Source organism: Chionomys nivalis, chromosome X (genome assembly GCF_950005125.1).
Source record: "Chionomys nivalis chromosome X, mChiNiv1.1, whole genome shotgun sequence".
Taxonomy (NCBI): Eukaryota; Metazoa; Chordata; class Mammalia; order Rodentia; family Cricetidae; genus Chionomys; species Chionomys nivalis.
This window is the reverse complement of record NC_080112.1, coordinates 132,261,149-132,273,862: the sequence shown is the minus strand read 5'-3', so window position 1 is coordinate 132,273,862 and position 12,714 is coordinate 132,261,149. Positions and strand designations below refer to the sequence as shown.

Sequence of the window (12,714 nt, the reverse complement as noted above, 5' to 3'; positions counted from 1 at the left end):
GAAAATGACACACTGAAACTTATTATTTTGCATAAAATTTGTTGACAAAATAAGAAGAGCAATTACAAATTCAAAAATGAAAAGACTGATTCAGTCTCACCACAGAATCTGACCATAGTTTAAGAAAACACGCCTTAGTGTATAAATGGAACAGATGGACAGTCATAAAGTAGAGAAGAGAGTCAACACTGCCTGGGTAGAGTCCAAGGAGTTGAACAAGAGAGCCATTCTGCCCATGTGGTTTCCCAACTGCCTGAAAGAGCCCTCCACACACCTTCACACACATCTCCCAGGCCTCACAGCCCTGCTGGCGTCCTAGCTCCTCTCTCCAACCTCTTGGACTGGCTGTCTCCCACACCCGGTCCAGTCTTGTCTCACATGGGGTCACTCCTTTCTCTTGCCCCTTTCTTTGGATCAGTGTTATTCTCAACTCTCTTAATGTTCTACCCTTTGCTTTGCAAAAAGCCTTCCCTGTCCTCATGCAAAGAGAAAGAACTGGCTTGCATGTATCTAATGCCGACTCTCCCCGCAAACCCACCAAAGTCAACTGTCACGAGCAAACCTAAGTTTCGTGCTTATTTTAGTAAGGGAGAACAGGACCTTGACAGCCCTTCTAGCATCTCAGAAGGGCAACGACAAAATTAGGATATTTATGAGGTCTTCTTGGCAGGTATGCACTAAATCTGGTCAATATCATTCCTCGCTGCACTAGTCTCCTGAGTTCCATCACCATGAATTAACTTTACACGCTCTTGAACTTCACTTAAGTAGAATTGCACAGTATTTCCTCTTGAGTATCTGGCTTCTTTCACTTATTATGTCCGTGAATCATGTATGTGGTTAAGTGCAGCAGGGGCCTGTTTTTAGGGGATTGCTGTGTAGTGTGTAGCGTTCTGTTTATTCATCGCCCTGTCACCAAATGCTAGAGTTATCTCTAGTTCTTGCCTATTATGAGCAAAGCTCATGAACAGTCTCAGGAAGTCTTCTGGCAGACATGGACACCACTTTTCTTGATTCTATATGTAGCATTGCAGTTGTTGGGTCACAGGGTGCCATATGTTTTCCTTCAGTAGATAATGCTAAGGGGATTTGACACTGTATAAATAGACTCATATGCAGTTTAATGGATTCTAATGAGCGTCCAGGGTATCTAAATGAGAGACCTCCTGTTCCATTTGACTCTGAGCTCTATAGGGTCCAAATGACATCTATCTTCCTCATGTAGTACAGAGCCTGCTGCAGCTGGGGTGGAAATGTACAAGTAAGTTTCTCAGTCCAACACTGAGAAATATCTCTTACGTCTGTATTCTAAGTGAATGAATATACAACACACTAACCGCAAACTTCCTAACGTATCCTAACCACTTGGCTCTATGTGTATGAAGAAAGATTTGTAAACATGCTGTAAGATTTCAGTACTGTAAAGACATACAAAAAATAAATGGAAATGTATTTGGGGGTTGGGAGACAGGGTTTCTCTGTATAGCCCTGACTGTCCTGGAACTCACTCTGTAGATCAGGCTGGCCTGAAACTCAGAGATCTGCCTGCCTCTGCCTCCCAAGTGCAGGGCTTAAAGATGTGCGTTACAACTGCCCGGCTCAGATTTATTTTTGTAGTTCTAGTAATGGAACCCAGGGCCACATGCGTGCTAGGAAAGTGATATGCTACCAAAGCACACCCTGAGCACCAGTAACTAACTTTGTTCTTTCTTTTCCTTTCTCTCTCTCTCTGTGTGTTTGTGTGTGTCTTTTGCTGGGAATTAAGCCTAGTGGTCTTATACATGCTTGTCAAATGCTCCACCAGAGTTAAGAATCTCCCTCTCTTTCCTCCCTCCCTCCCTTTCTAGATATCCATTAACATATGAAAGGATAAAGAAAACGTGGCCAAACACACAATAAAATTTTATGCAACCATAATGGCAAAGGAAATCATGACATTTACAGAGAAATGAATGCATTTGACAACCATTATGTAAAGCAAAATAAGCCAGACTCCAGAAGAGAAAAACACATTTGCTCTCATATATGGAATTTAGACTTAAAATTATTCATAGTACTGTGTGTGTGCGCGCATTTACAAATATGTGTTTGTAAGTCTCAAACTAAAAAGGAGAAGAGATGAAGAAATTATAATGGAATTAAGAATTATGGAGAACAATGGAACAGATGCATTAAAAAAAGAAAAATCAGAAGTCTCTGAAGGGGAATGGGGAACAGCATCAAGAAGGGGAATTAATGAGAACAAATTATAATGACATATGACATTAACATGTAAAATATATACATATATTAAATGCTATAATGATTCCTGTTCCTTTGTCTACTAATCTAAATATCTATATTGAAGCAATAAGAATAAACAAAATTAAATGTTATATACCTCCAGTGCCTCAAAGTTCTGCTGGCCTTCTTCTCCAAACTCCTGGCCTCTCTGTCTCTCAAACAAAATCAAGCTGTTTCAAAATGAGGCCATTCCTTTCGGATGCTTCTTTCTTTGCAAGTCAGTAGTTATGAGTCTGTCTCATTCCCAGTTCTCTTAGGGTTCTACCTGTTGATATGCAAAAACCTCCTTTGTCCTCATGCAGAGCAAAAGAATGGGCTTGTAGACTATGCCCAATGCTGGATCTACCCCCCAACCCACCAAGGTAAACTACTGAGAAGCCAATCTGAGTTTACGGCCTTATTGCAGTGAGGGAGGCCATGACCGTTATAATCTTCATAGAGCAATGATTCTCAACCTTCCTAATGCTGTGACCCTTTAATACAATTCCTTGTGTTGTGATGACCCCCAACCATATTTTGCTACTACTTCATAACTGTCATTTTGCTATTGTTATGAATCAGACTGTAAGTATCTAATATGCAGGATATCTGATATGTGACCCCTGTGAAAGGGTCATTGGACCCCAAAGGTGCCACAACCACAGATTGAAAACCATTTTTAAAGAGTCGCTGGAGGGCAACAACAAAATTGGGACATTTATTAGGTCTTTTAGCCAGTCTTCACTAAAGCTGCTCTTCCCAGCTGAAGTCTTTATTGGGCTTGAGTAAGGAGCTACTCAACATCGAAGAGAGGTAGAGGTATGAAGACTACAGGTTCTAGGCCAACCTGAACTACATAACAAGAGTCTGTCTCCAAAAGGAATGATCTAGATAGAGCAGTAAAGTGATTTCAGCCTTTCTCTTCCTTGAGGGAGTATCCAGAGGATGTGAACTCACGTTGATAAAAACGTGGGGATTCTTGGATGTGAGAAGAATCTTATTGCAATGCCTGCCACTCCGGTTGTAGCCAGAGTTGATTTGGCTAGGCAGGTGGCCCCTTCCTCCCTCTAGACTTATTGTTTACAGGCTCCATCCAAAAACAGATGAGCTTCCCCAATAGAAGACTGTTCTTTGATCAAGTGTGTGTGAATAGCTATGCTTATGTACTAGAACTTCAATAAGAGGCATCCACAGTCCATTTGTAGGAGAATGGAGGATAAGCAAGCTAGATTCTAAGACTTCAGCTATTACCTGGATGTGTTACTGAGTGGGGAGAGTTGTCTTATTACAAAAGAAAAAATGAAAGAAAGGAAGGAAGGAAGGAAGGAAAGAAGGAAGGAAGGAAGGAAGAGGATGGAGGGAGGGAGCGAGGGAGAAAGAGTGAGCCAGGCAGTGGCCATGTACACCTTTAATCCCAGCATTGATGAGGCAGAGGCAGGTGAATCTCTCTCTTTTTTTTTTTTTTTTTTTTGGATTTTTCGAGACAGGGTTTCTCCATAGTTTTTTTGGTTCCTGTCCTGGAACTAGCTCTTGTAGACCAGGCTGGCCTCGAACTCACAGAGATCTGCCTGCCTCTGCCTTCTGAGTGCTGGGATTAAAGGCGTGAGCCACCACTGCCAGGTGAATCTCTTGAGAACAAGGCAGCCTAGTCTACAGAGCGAGTTCCAGGACAGCCAGAGCTACACAGAGAAATACTGTTGTGAAAAATAAAAAAAAAAAAAAGGAAAGAAGGAAAAAATGAAGAGAGAGCAGGGAGGGAGGGAGGGAGGAAGAGAGAGGGTTGGGAATAAAAGATTGGCAGGCTGGAGCCCTGCTGAGTCAACAAAACTAGATGATGCGAAGAGATAGTGTTTATTCTCTCTTCTGTAACACAGCCTCTGAAATGCATTTCTGAGCCAATTCTGGTCCTTAAGGCTACATTACCTTCCTCTCTACTGCATCAATAAACTTGAAAATCATCCAGGCAAAGGAGACCTCTGGGTTAGGGTACACATTTGTAAAATGTCAACATGAAAACATGCAACTGCCCCCTAGATTATATATTCCTACGTAAATCTGATCAAGCCCTGAGCATTTTTATTTGGGTAGTTTCTTTGTTTTGTTTGTTTTTAATAGAGTGTCACATAGCCCAGGCTGACATGGAACTCAATATGTAGCTGAGGGGGCTGGAGAGATGGCTCAGCGGTTAAGAGTATTGCCTGCTCTTCCAAAGGTCCTGAGTTCAATTCCTGGCAACCACATGGTGGCTCCCAACCATCTGTCATGAGGTCTGGTGCTCTCTTCTGGCCTGTAGGCATACACACAGACAGAACATTGTATACATAATAAATAAATAAATATAAAAAAAATATGTAGCTGAGGCTGAGCTTGAACCTCCTGGTTCAGCTCCAAAGTGCTGAGATTACAGACAAACCACACTTCACTGGCTTTTATTTTGCAGGAATGGATGCTTGAAACTGTATCTTATTCTGTAACCAGGCTCACCTGAAAGTCAGTATAAATCCCAGGCTAGAATAAAATGAATTGCGTAGCCAAGGCTCACCCCAAACTTATGGTAGTTCTATCTCAACCTTCAAAAAGCTGATTTTTGAAAGGCGTGTTCCACCAAGTATAGCATCTAAGGGTTGATCTACTCTGGGTTCCCCATCAGCCTGGCTAAGAATTCTCAAGCCTGAACTACTTCCTCCTCAGCCTTCTTCCATTCTCCTCTCCCTTTGCACAAGCGTGTGACCTGCAACACAATTAGAAATACTTCCCATGTTACTTCCTCTCCCTTGACCTTTTCCTTCCCCTGACATTTCCCCAATAAATTTTTTGCAAAACTAGATGTGGCGGTTCACCCTTGCATTCATAATACCCAGAAAAGGGAGACAAGAAGAACATGAGTTTTGAAGACTGTCTTAACTAAACCTCTCAAACACCAGGTACCACAATACCTAACTTCAAATTGTATTAAAGAGTCCTAATAAGAAAAACAGCATGGTACTTGCAAAAATACAGGTGCAAACCAATGGAATAGAGGACTCAGAAATAAACACATACCATTAGAGCCACCTGAATTGTGAAAAGGGGTATCAAAAACATTCTGGAGACCAAATAGCAACTTTAACAATGGAGCAGAATTCATCTACATCCAGCTCTCTCTGAATCAGTTCAACATGCATCAAAGACCACAATGTTAGAACTGGAACTTTGAAACCTAGAGAAAACACTGGAAGACATTGGCACAGGCAAAGCCTTTCTAAAAAGGATTTCTGTAGAATAGGAAATAATCTCAAGAACTGACAAATGAAATCAAGAAGCTCTTACACAGCAAAGAATCGCCAGAGTAAAGAGACAATTGACAACATGGGAAGCATGCCGAATTATATACATAAGAGAGGGGATTAATTTCGTGGATATACAAAAAAACTGAAAGTTAGTGGGGCCTGGAGAGATGACTCCACAGTTAAGAGCACTTGCTGCTGTGGTGAGGGCCTGGGTTCAGTTCCCAGAACCCACATGGTGGCTCACAACCATCTATAACTCCAGTTCCAGGGGATCTAATGCCTTCTTCTGACCTCCATGGGCAGTAGGCACACATGTGATGCACATACATACATGCAGGCAAAACAAAAAATAAGTCTGTTTTTAAAATTAAAAAATTGTGAAAATTTAAACACCAAAACACTACCATTCAATCAATAAATGGACCAATAACAGGAATAGGCAGTTCTCAAAAAGAAATATAAATGCCCAATAGATACCTCAAAAACCGTGCAAGATCTCTGGGCCTATCTGGGAAAATGCAAATTAAAGCTACATTGACTGCTGCTCTTCCAGAAGACCTGGGTTCAGTTCCTTGTATCCACGTCAGGCAGCTCACAACCATTTGAAACTCTAGCTCCAGGGAATCCAATTCCCTTTTCTGCACACAAAAGATATCAGGACCACTGGCACATTTGCATATAAATAAAAATGAAAAAAATCTTAAAAACTAACTAAATTGAACTTTCAGTGACAACAAGGCCAGGAAGATATGCCCATTCACTTTTACTTTTATCAATTTTCAAGCCTTTGACTGAAACGACTTGATTACAAAAAAAAAAATATTCTATTATGAGACAGAATCTTACACTAGTAAGAATAACTAACACCAACAAATGCTGGGGAAATGACCCCTCCCTACTGGTGGGAATAGAAACTTGTGAAGTCACTATTCTGGAGGCTCCTCAAAGATCCAAACAGAGCCAAACTGGGGGCTAAAATTTTAACCCCAACACTAGTGGATAAACACAGATAGGTAGATCCCAGGGGCTCACTGACAAGCCAGGCTAGAAAAAAATGTCTCCAAGAGGTTTTGTCTCAACACACCAGGCGCTAAGCAGTACAGGAAGATACTGAAAGTCAACCTCTGACTTCCACAGGTGCATACACAGATTCATATACTGTGTGCATATACACACACATACTCAGTTCTAAAAGTAGAAGTATCATAAGAACCAAGTATGCTTCTGTTGGATCTATAACTGAAGGAATTTGACAACATATTACAGTTATTTTACACATATATATTTATTGCTGCACTGTTCACAATACCCAGGAAATGAAACCAGCTTAGATGTTCACTGCCTTATAAATGGATAAAGAAAATGTGACACATACAATGAAATCTTATGCAACCATAAAAAAAAATGAATCGACCCTCTCCCCCAGGCTCCATACTAGGTCCCACAGCTATACCAGAGGCTTGAGCAGTCCTAGAGACCCCAGAGAAGACACTGCCCACTGCCCATTAAACCCCTTTAAGCCTGTCCAACAACCCCAGACTTCACCCCCACCCCTCAACCCCATATCCTGGCCTACTACATTGGAAGAGGTCTTTGGCGTTACCAGAGGCCAGGCAGGATCAAGGAACCCAAGGCAAGACACCACCCACTGCCACCTAACACTCCTTAAAGCCTTCCAGCAGCACGAGACTGCATCACTCCCTCTGGGGTCCATACTAGGGCCCACAGCTCCAGCAGTCTTACTGGAGGCCAGGTTGCTTCTAGAAACCCCAGAGGCCAGGCTGAATATAGGAACCCCAGGTCTACGACTTCAGAAAAATTCAGTCTTACTGGAGCAGAGGATGGATCTGGGAACCCCAGCACTGGCAGCTGTACTGGAGGCCAGGTTAGACCTAGGGACAGCAGAGGCAAACCTAATCTAGAGGCCCCAGTCTGCCTCCCCTTCCTGGTATCCATATCCTGGTCTACAACTTCAGAAGAGGACTTCAGGCTCAGCAAAGTCCAAGCCTGATCGAGGAATTCCCCCAATCCCCCCCAAAACAGAGGGAATTCCTTACTGAACCCAAAGACATGTTAGTCACCAGAACTCTTGGCCAATTAGGCCAGGAGACCAGAGAGGAAAGAGAAATCAAGGTACAAAACACCCATCCAACCAAAAAAATTCAGGAATTAACACCTAGACTTAAAATCATCCCAAATTCTGATATCTAAACACCAGTGCAAGAACACAGTCAATAACAGGAAAGGCAATATGGCATCACCAGGGCCCAACTATCCTACAGCAACAAGACCTGAACAATCCAACACATCCGGAGCACAAGAAAATGACCTTCAAAATTTTGTTATGAAGATAACAGAGAGTCTTAAAGAGGATATGAACAAATCTCTTAAAAATTGAGGAAAAGGCAAACAAAATATGGAGGAAACCAATAAATCCCTAAAAGAAAACCAAGAAAAAAAAAACAAACAGATAAAGGAAACTGTTCAAGACCTGACTATGGAAATGGAAACAATAAAGAAAACACAAACTGAGGGAATGCTAGAAGTGGAAAATCTGGGTAACCGAACAGGAACCACAGATGCAAGCATCACCAACAATACAAGAGATGGAAGAGAGAATCTCGGGCCACTGGCAGTGGCACTGGGATTTGTCTCTACTGCATGTACTGGCTTTTTGGGATCCTATTCTCTTTGGATGCATACCTTGCTCAGCCTAGATGTAGTAGGGAGGGCCTTGGACCTTCCACAGGGCAAGGTGCCTTGCCCTCTCTTAGGATTGGAGGGGGTGGGGTGGGAAGGTGTGTGGAGAGAATGGGAGGAGCAGAGGGAGTAGAAATTTGGATTGGTATTTTAAAAAAAAACTAATAAAAATTGTAAAGAGATTGTAAAGAGAAAGAGAAATAGAGAGAGAGAGAATCTCAGGCATTGAAGACACGCTAGAGAAAATAGATTCATCGGTCAAAGAAAATGTTAAATCTAAAAAGTTCCTAACACAAAACATCCAGGAAATCTGGGACACCATGAAAAGAGTGAACATAAAAATGACAGGAGCTGGGTTATGACTGAGCATCCTTTGGGTATATGCCCAAGAATGGTATCGATGGGCCTTGAGGTAGATTGAGTCCCAATGTTCTAAGAAACCGCCATACTGATTTCCAAAGTGGCTGTGCATCCCCTTACTCCACATTCTCTCCAAAATAGGCTGTCATCAATGTTTTTTATCTTAGCCATTCTGTCATGTGTAAGATGGTTTATCAGTCATTTTGATTTGTATTTCCCTGATGACTGAGGATATTGAACAATTCCTTAAATGTCTTTCGGCCTTTTGAGATTTTTCTGTTGAGAATTCTCTATTTAGATCTATACCTCATTTTTGAATTGGATTATTTGATATCTTGATATCTAATTTCTTGAGTTCTTTATATATTTTGGAGATCAGCCCTCTGTCTGATGTGGGGTTGGTGAAGATCTTTTCCCATCCTATAGGCTGTCATTTTGTCTTATTTACTGAGTCCTTTCAACTATATTCATAGCAGCATTATTTGTAGTAGTCAGAACCTGGAAACAACCTAGATGTCCCTCAACCGAAGAATAGTCTGAGTGTCAACATATAGAAGAATGCAAATTGATCCACATTTATCACCCTGCACAAAACTCAAGTTCAAGTGGGTCAAAGACCCATTAATCCAGATACACTGAGCCTGACAGAAGAGAAAGTGAGAAATAATCTCAAACACATTGACACAGGAGACAGTTTTCTGAACGAACACCAATAGCACAGACACTAAGATCAACAATTAAGGAGCCGGCCTGCAACCTGCTGGGGCAGCTCTGGTAGGCACAGCTGGTGGAACGGCTGGTAGCCCTTCTTCTCGACCCTCAGTGGACGTGTCAGGGGCCGGCAGGGCAGAGTAACCCCGTGCCCCGCCCCTTTCCTGTCATCTTTGGGCCACCGCAGTGACAACCCAAAGAGGATGCGTCACAATAGGGCGCATCACAATAGGGCGATTTAATCTGAGCAGGCTGGACCTCTATGAGGGAGAAGGAATTGGAACACTGCCTCACGTGTTGCTAAGGGAGGAGTCGACCATGCTAAAATGAGCCTGCACGGTGCTAGTGGGCGACACGGGCGATCAAGAGACAGACGAAGGTCATCTCATGAGCGAGCAGAGTCTCAGCTACTCCTTGTATTCGAAATGTGACTTCACCAACACGACAGCACCATGTTGAACAAGAGAAAGGTCGTAGTTCATCTCGTCCAAGCAATCCTCATCCTCAAAGAGCGTCACCGGATGGCTGCATGAGCAGTGCCGGGAGCCGCAGAAACAGCAGTCAGTCGAGCTCAGATGGTAGCTCTACGACATCCGGGGAGATGGTGTTTGTGTATGAGAACGCGAAAGAAGGCGCTCGGAGCGTGAGGACATCTGAGCGAGTGACACTGATAGTAGATGACACCAGATTTGTCGTGGACCCGGCCATTTTCACTGCACAGCCAAAGACAATGTTGGGCAGGATGTTTGGATCTGGCCGAGAACATAATTTCACGCGTCCTAATGAAAAGGGAGAGTATGCGGTGGCAGAAGGAATCGGGTCTACTGTGTTTCAAGCTATTTTGGATTACTATAAGACAGGAATCATCCGCTGTCCTGATGGCATATCTATTCCTGAGCCGAGAGAAGCTTGCGATTACCTTTGTGTCTCTTTTGAATACAGTACAATTAAATGTAGAGATCTCAGTGCCCTTATGCATGAGTTATCAAACGATGGTGCTCGTAGACGATTTGAATTTTATCTGGAAGAATTGATCCTCCCTCTCATGGTAGCGAGCGCCCAGAGTGGGGAACGAGAGTGCCATATAGTGGTGCTTACAGAGGATAATGTGGTTGATTGGGATGAGAAGAATCCACCACAGATGGGAGAGGAATATTCACAAATTATCTATAGCACAAAATTATATAGATTTTTGCCGGGCGGTGGTGGCGCACGCCTTTAATCCCAGCACTTGGGAGGCAGAGGCAGGCGGATCTCTGTGAGTTCGAGACCAGCCTGGTCTACAGAGCTAGTTCCAGGACAGGCTCCAAAACCACAGAGAAACCCTGTCTTGAAAAACCAAAAAAAAAAAAAAAAAAAAAAATTATATAGATTTTTCAAGTACATTGAAAACAGAGATGTGGCCAAATCAGTTTTGAAGGAGAGGGGTCTTAAGAAGATTAGATTGGGAATCGAAGGGTATCCTACCTACAAAGAAAAAGTAAAGAAAAGGCCAGGAGGTCACCCCGAAGTCATTTACAACTACGTCCAAAGACACTTTATTCGAATGTCCTGGGAGAAGGAAGAAGGAAAGAGTCGGCATGTAGACTTTCAGTGTGTAGAGAGTAAATCTATCACCAACCTGGCAGCGCCTGCCACAGACATTCCCCAGGACCAGCGGGTAGTCATGCACCCTACTCCACAGCTGGATGAGCTGGAGATCCTCCCTAGCCACCCTGCCTCGGGCAATAATGACCTCAATCCTGATGCACAGAATCCAATGCTGTGATGCTGATGTTCCTGAAATCATAGCATGCTACTCTTGCAGTGACGTCGTACCCCTCATTCTGCACTGCGAGGCCACTTCATTGTGAGATGCACATGTTTAGGATACTGCAGTGTAGGCTTTTTTAAAGACCAAAGGTAGCTGAATGGTTTTTTAATGAGTACAACTTTAGCACCCTGGTTCCAGTTCTATAAATGTATTTGTTTACCAGTAGGTTTGTGGAATTGGTTCTTTGTACGGGGACAGTCCTTTTTCACACATCTCGGTCTCAGAAGTCATGGGAATTGGCAGCTGGGGTACTTTCAGTGTAGATTGATACTCATCATGCCCCAGATAAAATGCAGAATATTAAGAGTTGCACTTTATAGACGGTGGTTAAAAGGAGCTGTTGAATTCATGTTTGAGGGGTGGCGCACAGTATAACACAAGCGCTTCTATCAGAGTATTCCTCAGTACAGTATGGGTAGTTGGCCCACAAGAAGCAAACTCATATTTATCTTGAGTTTGTTTGAGTGATGAGAAGAGATCTGATGCTCCTAATGTCGGTTCATTCATCTCCAGAGCCCTGAAGCCCTTTAGTCATATGCGGGAAGGGTGAACGTCAGGAAGTTTACTGTCCAGTCTGCCTTACCCTTAATCAGTTCAAATATTGATTTGCTAATGCTGTTTTTCTTAAGAGTTATGGGATAAGAAAATGAACTGTTTGCTCTTCATTTACTAAATGTTTGTTAAACTCGAGTTTTTCATCAAAATAAAATTCCATTGTTTTTAAAAAATCAACAATTAATAATTGGGACTTCATGAAATTGAAAAGTTTCTGTAAGCCAAGCAGTGGTGGTGCACACCTTTAATCCCAGTACTTGGGAAGCAGAGGCAAGCAGAAGTGTTCCCTTTATCCCACAACCTCTCCAGCATAAGTTGTCAACAGTGTTTTTGATCTTGGCCATTCTTACAGGTGTAAGATGGAATCTCAGAGTTGCTTTGATTTGCATTTCTATGATGACTAAGGATGTTGAACATTTCCTTAAGTGTCTTTCAGCCATTTTAGATTCCTCTGTTGAGAGTTCTCTGTTTAGGTCTATACTCCATTTTTTATTGGATTATGTGTTCTTTTGATGACCAATTTTTTGAGTTCTTTGTATATTTTGGAGATCAGACCTCTATCTGATGTGGAGTTAGTGAAGATTTTTTTCCCATTCTATAGGCTGTCGTTTTGTCTTGTTGACCATGTCCTTTGCTTTACAGAAGCTTTTCAGTTTCAGGAGGTCCCATTTATAATTGTTTCTCTCAGTATCTGTGCTCAACTATGTTCATAGCATTTTTTATCATAGCCAGAACCTGGAAACAACCTAAATGCCCTTGACTGAAGAATGGATAAGGAAAATGTGGTACATTTACACAATGGAGTACTACACAGCATAAAAAAAAATAACGAGGCTGCACCCCAAGAAACACGTGGCATCCCCTCCAAGAAGCCGGTGGCCGACTATTTCCTATGACTCCTTGGCCCCAGCCCCTCTGGCCCTTGGACCACTGTGACTGCCCTCTTCCCAGGCGGAGGCTGGTGTGGAGGGGCTGCCTGGCTTGGCTGGCCCCAGGGTGCGGACTGCTCTGGAGAAGTTGGGGCTTCTGCTCCGGGCTTCTCTC

The 12,714-nt window shown here is 42.8% G+C and overlaps 1 protein-coding gene across 1 annotated transcript; it reads left to right on the top strand.

Moving 5' to 3' along the window:
- The first annotated feature begins 9,613 nt into the window (after positions 1 to 9,613).
- On the top strand, positions 9,614 to 11,070 carry LOC130868120 (BTB/POZ domain-containing protein 10-like). The gene is given in 3 exon segments (XM_057760366.1): positions 9,614 to 9,707; positions 9,710 to 10,496; positions 10,674 to 11,070. Coding segments are annotated over 3 exon segments (1,263 nt in total). The 5' UTR covers positions 9,614 to 9,628.
- Positions 11,071 to 12,714: the final 1,644 nt, after the last annotated feature.